The sequence below is a fragment of the Crinia signifera genome, chromosome 1 (genome assembly GCF_055691185.1).
Source record: "Crinia signifera chromosome 1, ASM5569118v1, whole genome shotgun sequence".
NCBI lineage: Eukaryota > Metazoa > Chordata > Amphibia > Anura > Myobatrachidae > Crinia > Crinia signifera.
This window is the reverse complement of record NC_139217.1, coordinates 362,910,190-362,935,237: the sequence shown is the minus strand read 5'-3', so window position 1 is coordinate 362,935,237 and position 25,048 is coordinate 362,910,190. Positions and strand designations below refer to the sequence as shown.

The 25,048-nt window shown below is 40.3% G+C and overlaps 1 protein-coding gene across 6 annotated transcripts in view; it reads left to right on the top strand.

The window, feature by feature from the left end:
* The window catches only part of SFSWAP (splicing factor SWAP), a 127,043-nt gene extending 107,031 nt beyond the window's left edge, over window positions 1-20,012 (top strand). For all 6 annotated transcript variants that reach the window (XM_083150170.1, XM_083150188.1, XM_083150166.1 and 3 more), the window contains 3 exons: window positions 13,880-14,041; window positions 16,189-16,261; window positions 19,556-20,012. In XM_083150170.1, coding sequence (XP_083006296.1) covers window positions 13,880-14,041; window positions 16,189-16,261; window positions 19,556-19,621 — 301 coding nt within the window. In that variant the 3' untranslated portion in view covers window positions 19,622-20,012. The remainder of the gene's footprint in view (window positions 1-13,879; window positions 14,042-16,188; window positions 16,262-19,555) is intronic.
* Window positions 20,013-25,048: the final 5,036 nt, after the last annotated feature.

The following is a 25,048-nucleotide window of genomic DNA, read 5'->3' as shown; positions in this document are numbered from 1 at the left end:
GTATGTATTTAGATGTACATTTTTATATGTATATTTGCTTTCAAGAATGTGGTCACGTGACCCAAGTGAACACTCCCCCAATTGACCCTGGAGGTCTATATACAACCTCCCCACATTACCAGTCATTACAGCTCCTGATGAAGACGTGTCAGCACGTCGAAACGCATTGAGCCCCACCCATTGTTTGGCCCCAACCAAGAGCCTATACAAGAGCCTCACCAATCGTTTGGCTCCAACCAAGAACCTATACTACATCGTGCACCAGTCTCCATTGTGGTGAATTACATTCCGGACCAGCCTTCATCCTTTCATGCTTCACAGGCCCGTACCTCCATTGCAGTGACCTTCGGCGGTGGGATCTCCATCATTCCACCAACCAATCCTGCTTCAATTCCATCTGAGGTTACACGGATCCACATGCTGGGAAATAGACCGGAATCGCCCCTTGGTCACCATATGAGACCCTGACGTTCTATCATCATTGGTGGTAATTATACCTAACAATTGGGCCCCAAGAACTGCCTTTTCTTCCCCCCTGGAGCTATGTGCATGCATTGACTGTTTTTACCTTCCCCTTCTTTTTTATTCATTGCGCAATTTTTTCACATACAGAGAATTCTCTTTAATATTGTGTCATGTAAATAAATGTATTTGTATTTTTTCGACATACTTGTGTTTGGTCATCATTCAGAATAACCCTAGCGCTGTATACCCTTTCCTTTTTTGTCTATATTTAATAGAGAGCTTTACACACTCCCATATACAGCAGCTATAACTGGTTCCGTGGTTCACACTCTACTTTCCCCTCACTTATAATATGCGTACAGTATCTGATTCTTAAGGTGAACATACATGGTACAATTGCCGGGTGTGATGAGATGCGCTCTCCTGGGCACATCCCATCGCACAGCTCGAAAAGTATGTACTAGATTGCGTTGCAAAACAACTGCGATGCAATCTAGTCCAAATTGCGTACAATAATTGTACCGTGTACATGTGGTAGGGAATATAGATTGCACCACTGGGGCAGGGACTGATGTGAATTTTTACTCAGTGAAGAGCTGCGAAATAAAAATACACATACACACAGTCATATGAACATATTGTGTTGTGTAAGAATGTGAGTAGAATGTCTTAACAGCTGTACAATGAGTAGCAGAAGTAAATTGATACAGAATATCCTTAGCTTTATCAAATATATTAATTATGCGGGTCAACTACTTTTTCATTCATATTGATTAATAATTCCATATTTTCATAAAGCAGCTTATGAACACTTTAACATAATCTTTCCATTCATTGCATTAGAGGAGCCAGTTGTGTTTTACCTTATCATAGATCATTTGAATTTCACATGTTTGGTTTAATCAGTATGACATCATAAGAAAAATTAACAATTTTTTTATGTTGCATTTGTAATCTTTATGAGGATTTATTTATTTTGACTGGACATAAATATACATCTTTGAAAAGCTCTTAAATGTACTCATTACTATTGCAATGATTCACGATCACACTGTGTAATAAGCGAGACGAATTACAGTAATTTGTTTTTATAGGGTCATTATTGTACTTGGCACTTAAAGCTCGTCCTGATAAAAGATGAAGGTATTTAAATGTGTACAAAACTGTGTGGCTCAGGCTAAATGTAACCCCAAAAGCATTTGACTGTTTTTAGAATCCTACGGCTATCATCTACATTACTTTTATGAAATTTGCATAATTTGGTTTTCATAGTATCTAGCTACTTCTCGCTCTGAAAACTGTGTTGTTAAAAGAAGATTTTTATACATACAGTTGATGGTTAAGGTCCCAATTATGAGTTTACAAATGAAATCTGACTGTGTGGCTGACTTGTACAGATACTTGGTACATGTAAACAAGTATTTGTAGAACAAAGCCGTAGTTGTGATATACTGGTCTATAGGATTATACAGTTCAGTGTATCAGAATAATAATGTCAACTTTTGCTTACATGGTCTCATTATGGTGCCAAAGGAATGGTATATAAGGTCCACATTTATGATGGAGATATGCAGCATATCAACCTTCATCATGTGGACACTGCCTAATTGTCAGCATGGTAGAATGTTAACAAGCCATCCAGTGATGTCTTCTGGATCCTGGTGGTCAATCACATGTGGAGCATTTCCGGTGCAGATCTCTGGTGGCACATTGGTTTCAGTAAGTATTATCTCCCCTATCAACCCCCTAAGTGCCTTCCCTTAACCCTACTAACCAGCAGCTTCACCCCAATTTAAGCCTTTTAAGAATGTCGGAATTTCGCAAGTCAACATTTCATAGGTTGGCATTGGGAACATGACATTCTGAGTATGTTGACTGTTCACATGTTGCCTCTTAGCAGCAGTGTCGACGTGGTAGGCACTGTAAATGTCATCCTGTACCAAATATATACTTGGAATATTTCTGTACCATGAACACAAAAGTTTGAAATACCTTTTTATAGATTTATATTTTTAACTTAACGCATTTTCATGCTGTATTTTTGCAGTGCACCTAATACTGCACTGATGCAAAGTGGTTGCCAATAATCGATGTCCTTCAAATAGAAGCCTGTCTCTCCTCGCAGCACTGACGGGTACACAAAGGTCCACACATCAGTTACTCACGGCTAGCCAGGCACAGTCTGCATGGCCTGCCACAAATCTGAAGATACAGCCGATAGGCTGAGAAACACGTTAAGCAGATCCATTAAGACACATGTTTGGAAGGAGTGGCAGTTCCCTGGTGATGTGTGCAGGGTCTCCACAGCTGGAACACGGTGATTGGATCCCTGCAGCTGTGGAGTCTGATAGCCGAGCAGGCTGTGTGCGGCTGGCCGTGCGTAACGGACGGACCTATGTTTTATTGTCAATATATGAATTGTTTTGATGTTGGAATATGTTATTGTTCTAAAGCATAAAATATTTAAGCAATCAGATAAGCTATATTTTATAAAATTTTATACAAAATGTAAAACACTTGTGTGATCTGTTGACTGTGATCCCTATACAGTTGTTAAAAATTCAAGAAATGCCTGAAAAACCTTACTGATCTGCTTTAACCTTTTCCACTGCTACTAAATTTCCTGTAATACATTAATAAAAGTTTGGGTTGGGTACAAGCACCGCTGGTTTGTCCTGGTACTTGCTGAGCATAATGCAGCTCATCATTAGCCTGCTTTCTCTGCTTGCCCATTATACTGTATGTATGCCCCCAATAAGGTGTAGGAATCTACAATGACTTTAAGCCTGAAAAGCGATACATATGGTGCACTATTATGACTTATACAAAAAGCATTGTTTTGGGGGGGGGGGGGTTTAACCTAAAGTCTCTTTGCTTCTTAACATTAACTATAAGCTCTTACCGGTAAGACATATTTTAATTAATGCTATAGCATGGTCTTATGGAAAATGCAGCATGTCACCCTATTCATTGCTTCTAAAAAGCAGCCTTCATTCAGCTACTGTCATTCTGTGTATTTCCTGGGGAGAGTACAAGCTTGTTCCTTGTTTTGATATGCAAGATGTGACCCTGAGTGAACAGGGTCGTCTTCATGCTGGGTCCCCTGCCTCTCTGACTCTGACCTTTTGTGGGATATAAGAAGGAAGCAGGGAATGAGCGGTGCAGCTGGTATTCTTTGTTTGTCTATCTGAATTTTCAAGAAGAATTTCTTTGCTGTGTAATCCTCCAATATCAGAACCAAAGCTAAACGCAACTGTCGAATTAAAGAGGCTACTAAATGCCAGATAAATCTCTTGTGAAACAAGTTTTACGCTTGGCTAAAACTGAAGACTGGAATAAAGGAATACAGTAGGTTTGGGTTTTTCGCTGTAGTCCTTGCTTTGTCTCGGCTGTACAGTATTCAAAATGTTTATACCCACAAGTCTCCATTTCAGTTGCAAATGTATATGCAGCTCACATCTATACATTTCCTTCAGCATATGTAACATGTAAGAAATTACTGAATTAACTCACATTGTATATAATAAAATTGACTTCTGATTAAACTTCTGCACTGATAATATGAAAACTTGAAGTCCATGGAATGGTAGCCGCCAACCTTCCTGGACATGGCCACAAGAGAAAAAAAAACAGCTTACACCAAAGGATGGAAAGAATGTTTTGTTAGTGAAACTGGGTTCCACGGAAGCACATGAGGACTCTACTTTTGACAAAACAGTCTGACTGGAATTTGCTAAATGTACAAGCCACAATGTTTCTGGGAAAATGGCCTTTGGGCAGTTAAAACTGGCATGTGCAAGAGCATCAGCTCTAGGTTCACAGATGTAAAAAAAGACACCATACCTACTGCAAAGTATGGAGGAGGTTTGATTTATGTATTGAGGCTCTTTTATGATCAAGGTATTCTAGAGCAAAACCTACTGTCCAATGGCAGAAAGCATTGACTGAAGTAATGTGTCCTCCAACAGGATAATGACCCAAAACTCACAGCTGAGCTCACCCAGGAATGGATATAAGTGTCTTTTATATGAGCCCTCATCTCAATCATATGAAACCTCTATAAAAGAGCTCAAACATGAAGTCTGGAGAGGGGGGCCATCAAATCTGAAACAGCTGGAGCAGTTTAGAAGGAAGAGTGGGGCAAACTACCTGCTGAGTACATGATATGGGCAAACTACCTGCTGACCGGGGCAGAAGTCTGGAGAGCTACGGAAATTGCAATGATTATTTTTAAAGATTATGTAACAAAATCTTAGGTTAAGGGTCCCATAATGTTTGCCCATATAATTTTTCATTTGTTACAGTATATTTAAACTATTTTGTTGAATCAAAAATAAAATGCAAAGTGTGATTTTTCTATTAAATATAGAATAAACAATGATTGGCAACTACTTTTTGTCAATTTTTTTTTTTTTTTTTTAAAGTTCTTTCAGAAAAAAATACGTTGTTTTTTTTATAAAGTGAACTAACAAATGTGTTCACATGTGGAACGGATAAGAGCGTATGTGGCTCATTTACTCCAAACTTAAACTTTTATTCACGTATTTAACTATTTTCATGTCAAATAACTAATTATACCTCAAACCAGTCTTAGCTTAAAGGATTTTTATTTAAAAGGACAAAACAATTCTTATTCCATAATAACTAAATAAGCCATACGGACATCTGAAGTGCATGGTGTTTATTTTGTGTAATAGGTGTTCTTCCTGCTGGTATTTTAGCATCCATTTATTTTTGTCCCATGAACACGGTCTTATCTCCTCTTCCCTAGTTTTCTGCTCTCCACTCCCCCGTCTTTCCCCACTTTTCCATCTTCATCTCTCCATTGGCCACTTGCTCCATCACCTAACCCCCCACTCCCCTGTGCATCACTGACACAGGAGGGAGATGTTGTTTCAGTAATTGTGTTATTGCTTCCATGATCTAATGCCCTATAATATTATAGAATAACTGGTTGGGATTTGTTTTTATACCACATTAAGAAGAATTTAAGGCACAAAAGTAATATAAAAACCTTTTGGCTAGTTTTGTTGGGTTCCATTACAGACTTGTCTTATTTTAAAATTATTTAACTATCTTTAGAGAAATGTATTAAATATTTCATTATACCTTTCAAAGGAGCATTTGGTTCCCCAAATGCAAAATACTCTTATGTCTTTATAGATTAAAATAAAAAGTATGAAGCAGTTTTGCTAGTTCTTCTAGGAAAGGAGACCACTAGAAATCTCAAAGGTTAAATATTTTATTACTTTACTATTCTCCCTTCCCTAAGAATGTGCTTATAGTACTCGAGATAAACCAGATTTGTCATCCTTCTTCTAGTACATATTATATTTCAAGATGAGATGTTACAATTGTAAGAAATAGACAGATAAAATGAGTGCTCTTAAAAGTTCAATTAGATAGTCCTGAACTTTTGCTCTCTTTTTTTTTTTTATGACAGAAATAGATGTAGAAATCCAATGCAGATTTTAGGTAGGGAAAAAAAGATTAGCACAGTCCAGCTCTCCCCTGTATGATATCGTTCATGTGCACAATATAAAGCCATGTTTAACCGTTTGAATACCAACATCTCTGTGAGATGTGAATTTTTTTTGCTAAAAATGCCAGCGCTGCTCACATTTGTTATATAAATTCAAATAAATGTTTTCTATATAAGGTAAACCTTACGAGTCATTGTGATGAATAAAATGATTGATTGCCAATTTTCACACCTATTTTAACAAATTCACTTGGCACTCAAAGGGTTAACTGGTTGTACAGAATACCATGCAGTTATAGGGAACCAATATTCCTGCCTGTTGGGTTTCAAAACATCTTCTATGTATATTATGTCAAGCCCGGCTCTGTTTTCAGCAGCTGTTAACCATTCACTTTAAGTTATTCAGGCAATCGGTGTTACATTTTTTTTTATTTTTTATAAGAAAAATATTTAATTTATATATTGTTTTCTAAGACAGATGCTCATGTAAAATATGCATTAAATAGATACTATACTGCAGTATAACTTCCTTTGAATACAAATTGTGTTTAGTACATGATTTTTTGAATAATTCAAATGTATCCCATACAGTATATGGAGTGGGATCATTCGTCAGACTGCATTTAGGTCGACTTGAATTTAGGTCGACAGTGACAAAGTCGACATGATTTTTTTTTCTTCATTTTTTTTTTCAAGCGTCGACAGAGTCAACATAGCACCGCAACCCCTCGTATGGCTCGCTGCGCTCGCCATGCTTCGGGCGCGGTGCCTCGCTACGCTCGGCACACTATTTTATTCTCCCACCACGCCCTAGTGGATGGTAGGGCATGAAATACCGCCTGTCGGCGCATGTCGACTCATAAAACAGTCAAATGACCCCATGTCGACCTTTTGCCTGTCGACCTTCCCCGTGTCGACCTAATTTTTTTTTTTTTTTAACTAGTAACAATTCTTTGTTTCCCTTATTGGATACACTGTTATAGTCATGTCTGTCCATAGGTGCTGTTACAGTCACCATTTTCATTAATAAAGGCAAGCATACCGTATAAGGAAAATTATATATGTAAGCTAATGAAAAGGGGATAAATGAAAACATTGGTACTTGAGTATTATCACGGTGCCGGCGCGCAATGTAGTTTACGTATTCAGTGTCAGCCAGCGTAGTCCTAGTAAGGCAGTGTAGCAAGCATAGTCAGCGTAGTGTAAAGTAACGAGTAAAGCTACCGGCATCCACCGGGTCCGATGCACTGGCAGACGCCAGAACAGCATCGGAGGACGCGCTTCACATACAGCGCATGAAACCACCAGATCCCCAATCCTGGCGTACACCGGCAGAGAGGCACTTCATGTTAGTTGAACGCGCAAGCCTCTCATACTCACTAGCATCCCAGACACACTGCGGCTGTGGACGCACACCCTGCCCATCTCCGCTTCAGTAAAACAGACAGGGTTACGGTGTGTTGCGCACGTGCGTCTTGTGCACAAAAAAAGGACGCATTTGCCAGTGATTCATGTCGAACTCTGGCAAATGCCTCCATTTCAAACCCCCCCACTATCCACATCAGCCCGAAGCGTGGCGAGAGCAAGCATTAGCGTCCTCCTGACCTGTTCATACCCCCACTATCTACGTGGAGTTGATTTTATAAAGCGTGGCGAGCGTAGTGTGCCCAGCGAGGGAATGCGTAAAACAAGCCCGAAGCATGGCGAGTGGACGGAAATTACTTCACATGTATTCCTCGTTCCTTCGCCGCGTTTCGGGCTGACGTGGATAATGGGGGTGTTTAAAGAAAACATTCACACCTGGTATATCATCCATCTGAAACAGTAATGACGACATGTTAACTGGCAACTGAATTTTATTGAACAATAAAGCGGAAAGAAGAAAACCAATGAACAATGTTCAATAATAGCATATAGCAAGTCCAAGAAACTATAAAAGCAGTCATTCTTCATTTACTGCATTCCCTTCAGATGCAGCTGATGACGCAGCTGCATCAACATTTGTGTCGGCTGGTTTGTCACCGTTGGGACCAGAGTTAGTGCGTGTAAAATGCGCAGGAAAGCGTTTTCTGCACCAAGGGTTTTGCGCCATATAAACTCCTGCAGGTAGGAGTCAAGGTATTTGCACGCAGAGCCCCTCTGTCTCTTGTTCCTCCACTTGCATGAGCCCCAGAGCCTTACAATATTTTGGGTATGAACCCCAGTGTCTGGGTCCACGAAATTGTAGCAGTGACGCGCACATGATGGTATCCCACCTGCTCAAGTTGTGTGTTGTACGTGCGGTAACAGTCTGAGTATATGGTGGTACCCGGTTCAATATGCATCTGGATGACAGACATCAGGGTGCTGGCATCACAGCTGGCCACTGGTGTTTATGAAACATTCACCTGTCTCAGGGGATATGCCACCAAAGAGCCCCTGCTGAGGTAGGATGCGTCCAACATGATTCTTGCGCTGGACAAATAGATTTTCGTCCACCTCTACAATTTTTCCGGGTCCGCCAATCCGGCGTTGGGGCTGGGACATCAAATCAAGGGTGCAGGCCTCATGCATCAAATTGTTATACAAAATGGTGGTTTTGTTTGATAACTTCAGGTGTCACTCACAAAATGAAATGCTTGTAAGCTCCTCTGCCCACGAAAAAATAAAACGCAAAAGGGTCAGAAACGTGATGCGACAGCTGTCAAACCAATGTGCCGCATGGAGACCGACCTTCTTTCTGCATGTTTTAATGTGGCAGCGCCACATACACTCCGTTATGCTCAAACGCATTGGGTGGCCATTGAGACAGATTTGCATGTGTGGCAGCAAGTGGTGCTCTTGAAAAAGCCGACGACGACTGCTCCGTCTGCGGCAGGTTAAATATTGTCAGTGATTCAGCAGCCATTCAAATTAATTTTAACAGGGAGCTTCAGAAATACAGATGCAGTCACAGTCGCTTCACCTCTGGCTGACTGTGTAAAGATCCGTACACACAGTCTGTTCCGCTATACACTACGCTGGAGGGACTGCCGCCTCCGTGCTGAAGGGACACTATGCTGAATAGGACAGTACTTAAACTACTTAACTGGCGCCGTGATAATACACAAGTACCACAACATTTTCCCCCTTTTAAGGATGAGAATGTACAGTTTAAAAATCCAGTATAGTTTCTAGCTATGCCCAGATATAGAGGTTTTGCTCCAAGAACACTCTGCATAGGAAAGAAGACCATTAAAGGTATAAAAATAGTGCTGCGTAAGTTGATGCTGATTCTAGTGCAGCAACACCTGCCGAGCGTGCCAATGTATCCAGCTGCAATGCATTGCTCAGTAGCAAAGCGTCCCTGGAATTTATTTCCGAATGTGTGGAACTTTTCAACTATCCATATTACCGAACCACAGACTATAGTACAGCACGTAAAAAGGTAACTGGAATAAAATTCATTTTACATGGCATTCAGTATAAAATCTTATTAAATATCTTGTTACCATTCACCACATTAATTTAAATTGAATCACTACAGGTGTGAGGCAAAACAAGTCAATTTTTAATGTTTATTTCTCTGGTCTTCTGCTTCAGTGTGGCAGCCATAAATATTAAAATGTGTAGGTCGAACATGAAATATTTTTATATTTAGAAGCTATAATGACTACAGTGATAAGTGGCGGCATGATTAGCTAGAGCTTTTTAAATTTCTATCTCTACACCAGTTGCTGGTACAACTCTCCACATTTAATTTTGCTTACTTTTCACTTCAGACTTCTGTAGATGGATAACTTAGAGCAGTGATGGCTAACCTTGATATTCCAGCTGTTGTTGAACTACACATCCCAGCATGCCCTGCATCAGTTTTAGCATGGCCAAATAGTAAACCTGTAGCAGGGCATGCTGGGATTTGTAGTTTAACAGCTGGAATGTCAAGGTTAGCCGTCAGTAGCAATAGAGCATGTGAAAAGATTTGTAAACCAACGACTGCCTAGTGTAGATATGAATATGGGGCGCATTTATCAAGATCGCATTTTACAATGCGATCTGGGCGGAATATTACCGCCCAGGATCGCATTGTAAAATGCGATCATATCGGGGCAATGTATCATTTTTAAGGGCGTAGGGACAGGGCTCCGACAGGAGCCCTTCCCTGTGAAGCCCGGAAGCCGGGAGGTCAGCGCATGCGCGGTTATGCGCTGACCCCGCTGACCTCTCTGACCGCACTGCCCTGCTCGGGCAGTGCGAAGTGTAGCCATAGGCTACAATGGGCTATCGCCATCCCAGAATGGCGATAGCCCAGGGCTGCGATGCCGGGCTGCCCGATGTTAATACATCGGGCAGCTTTGCCTCCCCCATAGAAACCTATGGGGGGTGCGGCCGGCGGCGCTGCAGGGAGGATCGCAGCAGGGATCAGAGATCCCTGCTGCAGTCCCCCTTTTATACATTTAGGAGATAGTTAATATTTGCGGCTAAACCCCGAAACCGTGCGTTTTCGGGGATGCGGCCGCAAATATAGTTTGATAAATGGGCCCCTATATATTTTAAACTACTAGGTTTTGGGTCATAATAGCGTTATCTTTTGTATGGTGCCACGAAGTGTTTATAGAGCAGTACAGGGAAAATTCCAGCGATACATGCAAGGCAAACTAAAAAAAAGGTTCAATTGTTTAGGTGGTACTGTATGTATCAAAGCAAGGCGAGCGATGACAACTTGTTCACAGATAATGGTTTTGTACAGTTTTCTTTATGCTGTAAGACATTCATGCAATCCTCACTTGGTTACACAATTACATATTAAGCTTAAAAATGCATCTATGCTCTCTATATTTATTTTTCTTTACTAGCTTTAAGGTAGACTTATAGCCCCGATGCTAAATGTTTACATTTAATTACTGACAGGCAGATGGCCCAAAAGATGCTTTGTTTTTTACCATTTTTACAATGTGTAATCTGCAGTTAATATGATCCAACAAACAAGATAATATTTGTTTTCTGCATATACAATCTGCAATAAATAATTTCCTACAAACACTACATAAAATCCTGAATGTGAAATGACTTAATTTTATTTCTCTCAAAAAAACAGATAAATCAGCTTTTCCTTTTTGTAAGCCTCATCGCCATCCGTTACACAGCTACTGACTCCACCAGACACACAGTTTGGGTAGATATATAAGTGGCTTAGTCGTTTTATGTTTTCTGCTTCTACATTACAATACATACATAGTAATTAAGGCTGAAAAAGACGTTCGTCCATCGAGTTCAACCTATCTAACTTGTAACTACTGACTTGAGTAAATCAAATCTATAGGATTCCCTTAGTGGCCAAAAAATGTATCCAGTTTTGATTTAAACTTGGTCACATGTAAATTTAGGACATATGAAGAAGTGTTGCTGTCCTTCAAAAATATTTATGTAAATATGCTTTCCATTTTGCAATTCTGTTCCAGCTAAGTATCATTATTTTGCATACAATTTAAATACTGCATCTTTTACACCTCTGGTGTTTGTAAAGCAACTAGTCAGTAGCCACTCTCTACAAAGCAAAGGTTGTATAAAATAAATGATAAAGCACTGACAAGAAGCGTGTAATCCTAGATACATTAATCATGCAGTTGGTAAAAAAAAGCAACCTGTACTATATTTACTCTATGGAGGAGTATTAGTAATGTTGGTGAATAGGTCTAGCGGTGAACTCTTCTAAATCAATAGCATACATACACTGGGGATGCTGGGAAAGCAGGACTTCTTAGCGAGTGCCTGGTAGAGGGAGGATTACCGTGAAGTGTGTCAATGCAATATATGGCGGTAGATATGAAATGGTTGTGAAGAGTCGTAATAGTTCCGTGTGTGATAAAGTATTTGCCTAGGCTAAGCATACAACATTAAGACAAATTTCAAAATAAGATTATGAAACTTATTGCAGTTCTTAAAGCCAAATATTAGAAACTACTGATGCAAAAAAACACAACATAATGTCACATAACACAAATTACCATTATATGTTCTTACTGGAGAACCAGCCAGGGCACTGATCAGCTCATCTAGGAAAATACGCATAAGGCAGAGATAGCGGTGTTTGATCAGGAGTATTCCTCGATCACACAAAGCAATTGTAAAATGTTTCTTCAACCTCTAGGGTAGGTGTGGGATGACTATAGTTTAAGCTGGCCATATACCTGAACAATATCCGGCCCGAACATAGTCTCGACGGGTTATGCGCACATTTGGAGGAATATTGGTACGATGCGCAGTCCCGCAGGTCGAGAGGTCGGCCCTCAGATCAATACATGCTGCATGATCTCTCGGCTTTTATTGTGGTCGTAAGCAGATCGGATGTGCTTTTAAAGCACATATAATCATTTGTTCGATCGCACTTACAAACTGCATACAATCAGGTCATGTGCAGGTCATTAAGGTGTATGTCCAGCTTTAGTGTCACACGTGAGAGCATTATGTTTAACCACTATAATCCTATTCAGTGGGTGACACCCAAGTCGTGTCCTATAGGTTACCAAATTACTACAGTATTTTATATTGTTACTGTAATGCGGGACATTGAATTACCCATGGAAAAGGTGTTATCGTGATTTTTGACTGACTTTTAACATTGGGCTATTCAATTTTTTTTTGTGGTGTGAAATTGCTCCTGGGTTTCTCACAAAATGACCTAGTGAGCTGAAATGCTAGCATGCCCACCGACACCAGCGCCCATTGCTGAGGTTGGTTGTCAGATGTTTTTTTTTCAAATGCTTCAAACATTATTTATATAATGCACACATATTCTGCAGTGCTTTACAAAGACTACTTGAGCATGCACATCAGTCCCTGCCCCAGTGGAGCTTACAATCTATATTCCCTACCACATGTACACGCACACATTCCTTCTAGTGCTACCCGGATAACTGCTGATGTCAGAGACAGCTGATTATACCCATATAGGGGTAAATTAACAGCAATAAATTACTGTGGCTACTTTAATATCCCTCTCTCTAATTTGGTGAGAACCAGCATCAGGCCTGTTGCACCGGCAAGTCTGAATTTCTGCCAAAGTGATTGGCTTTACTGAGTAAGATGGCATTGGCAGAGGAGCAAGGTGGGAGATGAGTGGAGTGTGAGGTTTTCATTGCCGAACAAGATTAGTTAAAGGTGAAGTACCGTAGGGGACATTGCTGTCTGTACAGGTGGGCAAATGCTTGTTGTTTGTCTGTCTTGAATGTACATCAGCTTAGAACTGGCACTCTTTGTCTTTCAGCTTATACATTTGCACCCTCATATTGCTTTTGGCCATATATTTAAAATATACACACAATTGACTGTTCCATTTTCCCGTACTTATGAGCTTTAAATGAGGATAAACTGAGCAGTAGGAGGATGAAGATCTTAACGTTAGGTGTAAAGACTTTTCTATCACTCGTCCTTTGAAGGCATTCTTCTAGATTTCAGATGTTCCTTAAAGTGGAGAGAACCTTGAGATTTGCAGGCATTTTGTGGTGTACTTAGTAATTTACCTCTTTTTACGGTCCTGGTTTAATATTCATTCCTAGCTATTGTCTAGTAACTGCAGATGCTACACACATGTATGTCCGTGTATGTATATTAACAAAACAAGTGAAAATGGTCCAAAGCGGAGAGTAAGATCTATGGTAGATGAAGCCAACCTGTTTAAAACTGTTGCCTTACTGGGTCATCTGTATGTAACATGCCAGAGGAGAAGTGTTTTCCTGAACTGAGGCAGAATTAAGTCCTGCAGATAGTAAGGTGACCATACTAGGCTGTCCTTTGGGGGACATTAATATTTATTGGTCTTTTACCCTTTTATATGGGATATCATGATTGAATGTTCATGTAGGAAAACAGCTGTTTATTTCCTTTTATCCAGATAATTGATATTTCCTTACCTTTCTGCAAATATGTTTGATTTTAAAGTTTAACAACGTTCTGTTTTATGCTTTCTTATAGAAGTCCACATGAAAATCGGAAGAAAAAACACTCTAGATCAGAATCCAAATCAAAAGCGAGATCTCGTTCCCGCTCACCTAACAGACAGGGAGCACACGGTTTGGTGCACTCAACAAGTATCTCTCCCGTGGAGAGCAGGGGATCTAGCCAAGAACGGTACAGGTAACACACCTTATATCTAAGCTATGTTTTTGTTCGGTTTTATCTAAAAATATGCTTAGTAATTTGTAGCTAACTAAAATGTTCAAGTTTAAGCTCTGTAATGCAATTTGTTTATTGATATATCAGTGATACTTATACTCTTATCTCTGGGAGTACATAGAAGAGTGATGGGATCTTGAGAAACAATATACCGGTAATATGTTATTTTAATTTTAAGATGGTTATACATTTTGTCAGAAGAAATAGGGTAAGTCAGGCATACTTTAAGATTTCTGATGTAGATTCTACCATTAAGCTTCAATAAAAGATATGTCTTAAGGCAGGGTTCACAAACTGTTTTTATAGGGACTTTGTCACGGCACAAGCCAAAACTTTTTTGTTTATCAATGAGAAATTATAAAAAATGTATTGCATTTGGTCCTTAATTTCAGTTACGCGGTGGTGGACAGTGTTGCACTTCTGTTTGTCCACACATTTTATGTAAAGCCAGTGATAGCGGCTAGCAATCAGATTAAAATCTATGCAGTCGTTAGGCTGACAGTATCTATCCACAGTCAACAGGCAGAAGGTGGACACATGAAAAAGGTAGAAATACATTAGGTCAGCATGCTCATAAGGTCAAAATTAGTTGTTTTTTTTTTTTTATTAAACAGACTTGTTCATACTTTATCATTTAAGTGGCAATAGAGGGAGAATCTAATAGTGTACCAATTGCAGCGATGAACCATGCCCATGCCAGGGTCCGCGATGCACTAATACGGTGTCCATGTCGACTGCTAAATAGGCTTCCTCGTTTTTTAAAGTCTCAGCCCGCCACCGTGTTGGACAATAATTATGCTATGAGCTTGGCATACATTTCCCCACCAAGTCCCTGGGGGGGCTAATGAGCGTCTACGTAGCATAATTACTGTACAACATGCTGGTAGGCCAAGACTTAACAGCCACATGGAAGTCTACTATTACCCAGCAGCATTTAAATCAAATACACATTTTAATATAAAATAATTTTGCATACATTGGGACATACCCCAAGTGTAGGCCAGAGCTTCATCGCCATTTACTGGCCTCCTTATTACATGAGGATTCCGGTTCCTGCATTAGGTGTGATTTGAGCTGACAGGTCATTTTTGTTTTGTTTTTTCCACTGTGTTGTTGTTTTATATTTTTACATTAAAATGTGTGTCTACTGTAATTAGGCTTTGCTTCCAATTTATACCCCTTTCACATTCGCAGACCCGGGTCATACCCGGGAATGTGTTCCTGGATGCATCCTGGGACATTACCCGGGAATGTAGCCTTTCACACTGGCGGGTGTTGGGCGGGTGGCATCATCTGGAGGCTTGGCCGGGGCCGCGCTGGGAGGTGTCAGCACCTCCCAGTGGCGCATTTCCACTGCAGTGAACGTGATCTGGGTGACGCTGACCCGGAATACCCGTTCACACTGACCGCGTCCCGTGTCGATTCCGGGTTCTACCCAAGTCAGGACCTGGGTAGAAATCCCGGAATGCTGAACACAGGATATTCGTCCAAGATCCTTTCACACTTAGCTAAATCCCGGGTTGATGCGCGTTCATTTGCAAAAACCCAGGATATTTTTGCAAGTGTGAAAGGGGTACTACTTGTGCACATACTGTAATTTGGAGTGCAAGAAAATGCACGGTCAGTTTCTCAGAGTGCATTCTACTGTATGCATGTGGACTCTGCTCCTGTTTCCATACTGTAGCTGTGCTCCTGCCCCCAGACCTTGAACTCTCAACCCACATTGGACGCTACACCGCTAGCTGACCTCATAGTGCGCTGCAATGTACAGTAGCAAGACACAAACGGGCAGATGGGAAAGTGGTCATTAAACCTCATTTTGGAAAGATTTGCTAACAAATCAATACTACTCTCTAATCGTCTTAGTAGATGGTGTATATGTATTGAAATGAAATTCAGTGTATATTGTCTTTAATGTCCAAAGTGTTATGTCTTGCTAAATCCCCCTCTCGGTATGGTAATACTGCTTGTATATTTTGTTGTATTATGAATTTTGCTGTATATGGAAATATCCTCTACTCCCTAGCATGTGTTTCCCTAGTAATGCAGCAATTCCTGTGATTTTTCTTTGGTGATCTCAATGTAATTTGTACCTAATGTCTTTGCAGGGAGTGCACCCAGGAAAAAGATGGCCATATTGCATCAGAAATTGTCTCTTCCGTACAGTCCAAAATCACTCAGGTAATATTGCACACAGTGCTGGTTACTCTGTGATCTCTCCTACTCGTCTGTGTTCCATCAGGGCTTGTCTATCAGTACTTGGTGCACAAGACAGAACCAATCCATGAAAGGCAGTAACTAGAATCAATTGAACGTGAAGCTACCTAACGCTACATCATTATTTTTTTCTTTTATTGTGAGATTCAGGGTTGAACATATTGCCCTATTACTGTAACCTTCCAAACCCTGAGAGTCTCAGCACTCTTGTATTGTGTGCAGCAGGGAAAATGTGTCCGTATCAAACAGAAAAAGACTGGTTCTTATAACAGTTCACAGGACATCACAAAGGCATTTTCTGCACAGTGCAGGACACAGAAGCAGGCTGGGAGCAGCACCGTCCCTGAAGATAGACCAGCTGCTGATTGCTGCTGATAATAGAGCCGTTCACTTGCTACATATCTGTAATACATAGTGCACAGTATTTCACAGAGTTGTGTAATATAGATTTATAGGTGGAAATATATTGTGTGGGTGCATAAATTCATGGGGTCTGTCATACTGGCAATAGATCTGCCTGATGCAAAGCTACAGCTGCATCACCGTACCCAAATCCATCCAATTGTGCGCACACACACACACACACACACACACACACACACACACACACACACACACACAGTTTTCTGTATTTAACTATATTCCATATGGATGTGTACTTTTGCCCTTTATGGCTGTATCCTATTATGGATACCCCAGAGAATCCATTACATTTTCCATGTCAATCTATTGCTTGTGTTGACCTTTCCCTCCTGTCTACCTAAGGCATGTTGACATTTTTTATATGTCTTACCTATTGCCTGTCAACTAAAAGTGGTCGACCTATTGACGGTCGACCCCATGTCCCATATCCTATCTAATTAGCATGTGCCAGCTTACTGAGGATTTTGTTTTGTCTGCCTCAGGCAGGTGAAGCAAAATCCCTGAAAGTAGCACAGCGGCGGCCAAAAACACGCAGGTTTTACTGAACCCTTGAGTTTTCAGGTGAACTTATGTTTTTATCGTGTGATCCAAATTAGATAGCCCAATTTTAAAGAAAAAAGCAATCTCTCTCTCTGCTCTATGTGATGACTAAATCCATTCAAGTGTGCACAATACGCTATCAGGCTAGATTGAATATGAGCCCAAGCAATTCCTGCGTGTAACAGCAGAAGAAAGGGTTAATCTCACGGGTTCACATTTCACTTGTTCATAATGACTGGTAATTGATGTGTGAAACATCTTTAATTATCTGGATCTACTAAGCTGCCTTGCCATTGTTAGGATCGCTGGTACAAATCAGACCCTGATTACTAGTGTCAGCACAGGCCATGGGTTAAATGAATGAAGTAATTAAACACAGGAACGCAGGTAGAAATACTGTGTATAAGAACAAAAGGGACATGAGGGATTCCTAGCAGTACATGTCATTATGAGAAGCAATGCTGCAGTGATCAAAGTACAGTGTATCAAATACTATATCCCGATACTGCCTACATGTAAGTTATGCAGGATAAAGGGGGAAACCTTTTAAGACACTTATTAAATTAGTTGGAATAGCCTGTAGGAGCAGCTGGCAGAATAATAGTTGAGTTAGCGTTCAGCTGTTGCAGTAGCCCAGCTGTTAAAGTGTGCAGAGGGAAGCTCACAGGTCAGAGATACTCCTGTCTGTTCAGTGTGAATGGTTGGTACTGCTGCTCTAACCTTATTTGATTTGGGCAGTTCTCTACGTTCATGTCACCTGCCTATATAGTGTAGTATGTCACCTGCCTATGAGTATAGGGCATCTGGTACCCTCTGCGACTGTAAGCCCAGCTTTCCCCTATATACATACATGTCTGTCACATTTACTTCTCCTGTCCTTTGTTCGTCTCTGCATGTATTCATAGAAGATAGCAACAGTGAAGGGACAATGCTGCACAAAGTGTGTGGTGCTATAAAGGTGTTTAGGCTCATACACACTGGGTGATTTTGAGCTGAAAGCAGCTCAGTTTTTTCGTTTGAGCTGCCTTTCATTTAAAAGCCGCCCAGTGTGTACAGTCCAGCAGTGTTCGCTCTCGCATCATCGCCAGCTGCTGTCTTTCATCTGGTAGTATTACCAGCAGATGAGAGACAGCATGAACCGCTTTCTGTAGCGTCCTGGTATGGAAAGTCGTTCACCCCCTGTGAAAATCGCTGGCCAGGGGGAAAATCGCTCAATGTGCATGCAGCCCAGCGATTTTTCTCATCACTGTCCATATACTGTACGTTGGGCAAATTCGCCCAATGTGTATGGACCTTTTTTTGCATCTAAAAAAAAAAAAGTTTCCTAACTTTTGCTCCTGGGTGACTACTGTGTATGTTATAACTGGAGGTGGATGGTCTTGGATACAGCAGTTTGGTTTTAATATAAGGCTGACATTGAAAGTGACAATATGATCTGCAGTTTATTATGGGAAATTCCTGCTCCTGTGCCTAGGAAAGTTGATAGAAACTTTACTGCTTGGCAATACTAATGGTGTCTTTATAGTAGATTCTGTAGACATATGAAGATAAAGTATTTCAGCAATTACTTTTTTTTTATTTTTTTATTTCTCAATTATTTTGCTAAAATGTATATGTTGCAGAATATATCATATTCTTAAATATTACAACTAAAATATAACATTAAGAATATTAGCAGAGAATGCACATGATAAACAGTGCAGTTATAATATTAATAATCTTGTGCGAGCTAATAATTCCTGTGCCTAAAGGAGACAGAAGAGTTATGCCATCAATTAATTTTCTTCATATTTAATACGCTGTGGCTGTTAATCTTTTTTCATTATGTGCTTATATCAACTGTTCCCTGTAACAAAGGTTCCCATACTTAGTACTGCATAAGAAGCCTCCTTTAGTCATCCTTCTGGCATGGATTCAGAAACCAAGAACAAGCTGGCTAATGCCATACAACAAACGCAGTAACACCCAAATAAAACGCTAATGAAAGTGGCGTATTCACTCATTGAAATCCCTTATCATGCTCTCAGATTAAATTAGCAGTTTATGTAGAAGTGTAATCCCATGTCAGTTGCTGTATGCGGCCTAATGCAAACTCAGTGTGTGAATGGGTTCTATACAGTAGGGTTCTCAACCCTGCAGCAGGTCATGTTTTGAGGATTTCTTTCTGTAGCAGCATGTGAGATTCTGCGCCAGCAAAATAATTAACTGTTCACAATCGGACCAAATCGGCTCAGTGTATGACAACATTGTCGCAAATTTAAGGAAAAATAATTTTTATTTTATCGTCTTTTCTAGGATCTCATGGTCAAAGTAAGGGCAATGCTGGCAGCCTCCAAAAACATGCGTAGCGGAACATCCTGATATCTCCTCTACATTCCATATCAATAGTGGAAACACCCAGCGTTACAGATGGAGATCCAAGATGGTCTACATATCCCTTTTTATCTAGTAATTGACACTATTTCCATGGGAAATCAAATTTACAACTGGTCAATTTTTTATTGACCTTTTTTCAGTCAGCTGAAATTTTAGCCGATCGTCATCAAGGGTTTGGATGGAATGTTCGATGATGCGCATCCAATCGAATTGGCAATATCTGTCCTAGGATATATAGCACAACAACAGTTGGAATTCTGAAGATTATTAATCCCTACTTTACATCAGTGACCAGCAATTGCCCCTCTGTATATTTGTATATATCCTGTTTCTGTATTAAAATGCTATAAAATAAAATTTTGTGATCAACAATAAAGTATTCATTCTGTTATTAAGGATGTGAAAGAGTTTGTCATATTAAGTTGAATACAATTTGAATTTATGAATATGCACCATAGTTTCAAATTAATTAAAAAATTCTGTTAACTCCACATTTTTAGTATACTGTCCTGGATATAGTGTAAATCTGGGGTAGCCAACTCCAGTCCTCGAGAGCTACCAACAGTTAATGTTTTCCAGATCTCCTCACAGAATCACACGTGAAGTAATTAGCTCCACCTGTGGATCATTTATAATGTGTGTCAGTAATGAGTACACCTGTGCCCCAGCTAGGTTGTCTGGAAAATGTGAACTGTTGGTAGCTCTCGAGGACTGCAGTTGGCTTCCACTGGTGTAAATAATACTACAATTCTAAAAGCAATCTATTTATTGAGGTTGTTTTTTTGTTAATACTGTATTTATTTTTCTGTGATCTCACAAGTCACCATCCCTATTTGTCCACATGTAAATGGAGCACGTTTCCTTTCCTATTTCACCTACAAGCAAATGACTGGTGAAAGTGGAGGTGACCAATGCATCCTCTGTAATGATATTCTCATCTCCATGAAAAAATATGTAATGCAAATAAAACCATGCAGTCCCCAGGTAATTGAAGTTAAGTATCCACAGAGATGGCTGGCAGAGTTTCCATCTGTCCACCAAATGCACTTACAGTATATTCCACAACATTAATACAGGTTGAGTACAGGTTGAGTATCCCTTATCCAAAATGCTCGGAATCAGAAGCATTTTGGATAACTGATCATTACATATTTTGGAATATTTTTATATTTGAATGAGGTATCTTGAATTTATGTTGTAGAAGCACATCAAACACATGATAAACACCTAAATATATATTTTTTGTGCATGAAACAAGGTTTTAAAACCTGAAACAAAGTTTGAGCACTATCTCAGACACTGAATGTGAATGCTTATCAATAATTTTATTGCACATATTAAGTGCCTGTTACAGATGTCCCCAGTAGTGGCAGTTACAGGTGGCCCCAGTAGTGCCAATTACATATGCCATCATTAGTGCCAGTTACAGATGTACCCAGTATGTTTTTAGCAAAAAAAAAAGTACATTCTGGAGACTATGGTTCTCGGAATAATTTGGATAAGGGATACTCAAACTGTACCACTGAAAACCAAAGAAAATAACATTAATTATATCATTACACGTATAAGTTTCAATGGGTGGGGGATATACAGTATTAGGCAGCAAGTGAACAGACTAGAAGTTGATGGTGAACATATACTTCTGTACCACAGAAAATCCTCAAATACGAAGGGAAGTATAATTTATTTTTTATTATTTCTCTAGTTTTCACTATTCCAGAATGTCTAGGGCTTATTACCATAATTCTGTCATGTATTGATTTTGGAGTCCAAAGTTAACCCTGCGCAATTGAACCCCTGGCAGGACAGTTTTGGCTGTGCTCAGTTTTTATGTTTTTGCTAATCTACTCGGCTGCCTCTGAACAGTTGCTCTGTTGCCTCCCCTTCAGATTCTCAGTTGTTTGTGTTGTCACCACTGCCTTTCGCCAATAGCAGTGATGGGGCTGCCTGTGGAAACCAACATTTGCTCGTTTCCCTTTTTTCTAAAAGCATCCAGCCCAACCCCAAGTATCCTGTGGATTAGGTATTATATTGATATAGACCAGTCCTGGTACTCTCCAAGATTTATTTACACCGCATATAGCACAGGCATGCAATTAATTTGGGTTCATGTGAACAGAATGTCTGTTACATATACCATGTTTGCTCAGGAGGTGTCCCTTACTTTACAGCTCTAGGTATGGTTTGAATTATTATAAAGGCTTTATATATAATATTATATTATTCCCCATCTACTAAAACCACTCCGATAGGTGAGCCATATGTTGTGTCTAGCCTAAAACCATAGGTTATCTCCTGTTGGAGATGGTCTGTAATGTTGATGTGGACCCCATGGGGAGATTTATCAAATTTTGGATAAATAAAATACTATCTAATCAGCTTCCATCATTACTCTAGAACACCCTGTAAAATAGGGTAGATTTTACTTTCTCATCTTCATCTCTTGATAAATCCCTCCCAATGTGTTTTAAACCGATTACTTTTCTGAACAACTCATCTGAGTATTATTAATGTTACTTGTTTTTGTACAAGGAATAATATGAGTAACAACAAAGGTTCCTCCTGTAATTTCAGCACTGAGCATGAGCTCAGAACGGTGAATTGGCCCTGTACCAAAAAAGTCATTAGGATTCCGTTACTCTGGATCAATTGCTACAGGCGATATCCATGAAGACCGTTCCCATAAACACCTCAAAAGATGATGATGTAATGCAAGACCATAGTGTACTATGTTTCAGACATATAAAATATTAATTAACAAAAAAAGATGTACATAGAAAATAATGCCTATTTGAAAATGTGTTTGAACATTACTTCAGGCAGCCTCGGGGAATAAAGCAGTCAATAGCCAATTTGTTTTGCTTTTCAAAATAATTGTGTTTAACAAAACAAAGTGCAATAGGCTATATAGTCATCATATTCAAAGGCAGCGCCAGATGTACTCAATGTTTCAGTGACACTTTTGAAAGTATAAAATCTATTCAGGAGGAGCAGAATGACCAGACTGACAAATGAGGGTTGAGTCAGTGAGCAGGGAACACAGGAGGATTATGGGGCCTACAAACGGGGATATTTACTGATCGTTCTGAGCGATGTTAGATCACTCAGCAAGAATGTGTCAGTGCTGTGTGTTGAGTGATCTGTCAGGGCCAGTGTTCTCCGGTGAGAACACTAGCCCTGCCTGGGCGATAGCAAAACGCAGAGCCGCATATCGAGAGCTACCAACAGTTAATGTTTTCCAGATCTCCTCACAGAATCACAAGTGAAGTAATTAGCTCCACCTGTGGATCATTTATAATGTGTGTCAGTAATGAGTACACCTGTGCCCCAGCTAGGTTGTCTGGAAAATGTGAACTGTTGGTATCTCTCAAGGACTGGAGTTGGCTACCACTGCTCTAAGCGATCTAGTTAGATCACCCCGTGTGTAGACCCTATTAGTGTGATAGCTAGGAAGCTTTAGTAAAGTATTGAGGTTTATTTTAAATCTTGTTTTAAGCTTTGGAGGAAGGTGGAGATTCTGATAAGGGCAAAGGAGACAGGCTCAGTGTTTAGCAGCGGCATAGATAAAATCCTGGAGGTGAAAGTGGAATAAGGTAATCGGCTTTACAGAGCGGGAAGCTTGTTACGCAATGCTCTCCACTTACTATTTACAAATAGCAGTTTACCACTGCCTTGTGTGCTCAGTTTGTCTAGCAGCTTCCTGTGATGGAATTACCTATATATTTCAGTGGTGGACCCACAAAGTCCCAATAGGCTGATCTGAATTCCCACCAGGACAAAGGCCCAAGTCAATTTACATTGTACTGGTTCCAATAGCGGTCAGTGTTCGGCTGCCTGTGATCATCACTGGCATTGTAAATGCAGGCCAGCACAACCGTATTATGTATTTCTGCAGTACATAATGCTCCCACTGAGCCACCACTAATAATTAGACCCACTAAGTGCTCAAATAGGGTGAAGCCATGGGGCACTATTGGGCTCTGGTCAAATGGTCAACAGTAACCATGTCAACATTATTAGTGTCAATGCCACTGGCACTGATTGGACCCAGAAGAAGATGCTAGAGCAGCTGCTGGGAGAGGGTATCAGCCCACTAGGGACAGTTTATGTCGACACATCTGGGTAGATGTGATGAAAGCCAACATGCTGAGTATTCTGACCTGATGTTACGTCATTCCACACCACTTCAGACACCATGCACCATAGCAGCTGCTGCCTCTTCCACACAGGTCATTATGGACATGCATGCAGGGGAATGGTCTTTGTAAATGTGATTTACCCTGTCAGGTACCTGAATTCTGATTGCAAGATACTGTGTTTCAACAAAGTGATGCTGTAAACCAGTGGTCAGGGAACGTGGTCCTCATTACCCCACACAGTGCATGTTTTGCTGGTAACCCAGCAGGTGCACAGGTGTACTAATTACTCAGACACCTATTATAAGGTCCGCAGGTGGAGTTAATTATTTCACTTGTGATTCTGTGAGGAGACCTGCAAAACATGCACGGTGTGGGGTAATGAGGACCGAGTTCCCTGACCACTGCTGTAAACGTTTTCATTTGTCCTCTAAATACTGTAAGCCGAAGTTCTGCTGCGTTCATGCCAGCTGCCCTAGCTTGATTCACATCGGAATGCAAAGTGCTTGGTAGTGGACCAGTCAAGAACGGCTTGTATTCACTGAATCACTCTGTAACGTGCCTTTTCTTCTATTATGCTTCTGTGAGTAGTAGTAGAATTTATTTGGGGACAAAAGGCGAAAAAGTCTCATTAGGTAAAAGCACCTGGTCTCTTGAGAACAATTACGCTGCCCAAGTGACCTTGGCTTTAAGCTCTTAAGAGTTTTAGCAATAGAAAAAGCTTTTGTATTACAGGGTTTCTATTATGATAAATAGCTCTAATTTAAGATATGAAGTTAAACAGACACATAAGTATCAAGAGACACTTGTGTGTCTGATAGGGCGCTATGTGAGCTTAGTTTGTGGATTTAATCTAGTGCAAGGGCTCTCAAACTCGGTCCTCAGAACCCCACACAGCTCATGTTTCCAGGTCACCCGACAGGTGCACTCATTATTGACTGACACATTTTAAAAGATCCACAGGTGGAGCTAACTATTTCACCTTTGATTCTGTGAGGATACCTGCAAAACATGCACTGGGTGGGGTCCTAAGAACCGACATTGAGAACCCGCGATCTAGTGCTCAGTACTTTCTGCAAACATCACTTCCATGGTAAACTACTTAAATAGACAAATGAGTAATAAAACCTCGGTACTCTTTACCTAGATGGGCGCCCGCGATTGAAATCGCGGGCGTCGGGGGTAAAAATCGCGGGTACATAAAAATCTGCTACCCGCGATGACCGCGATTTTCCCATAGGGAACAATGTTAAAAAGGCTGATTGAGCGCGATTTT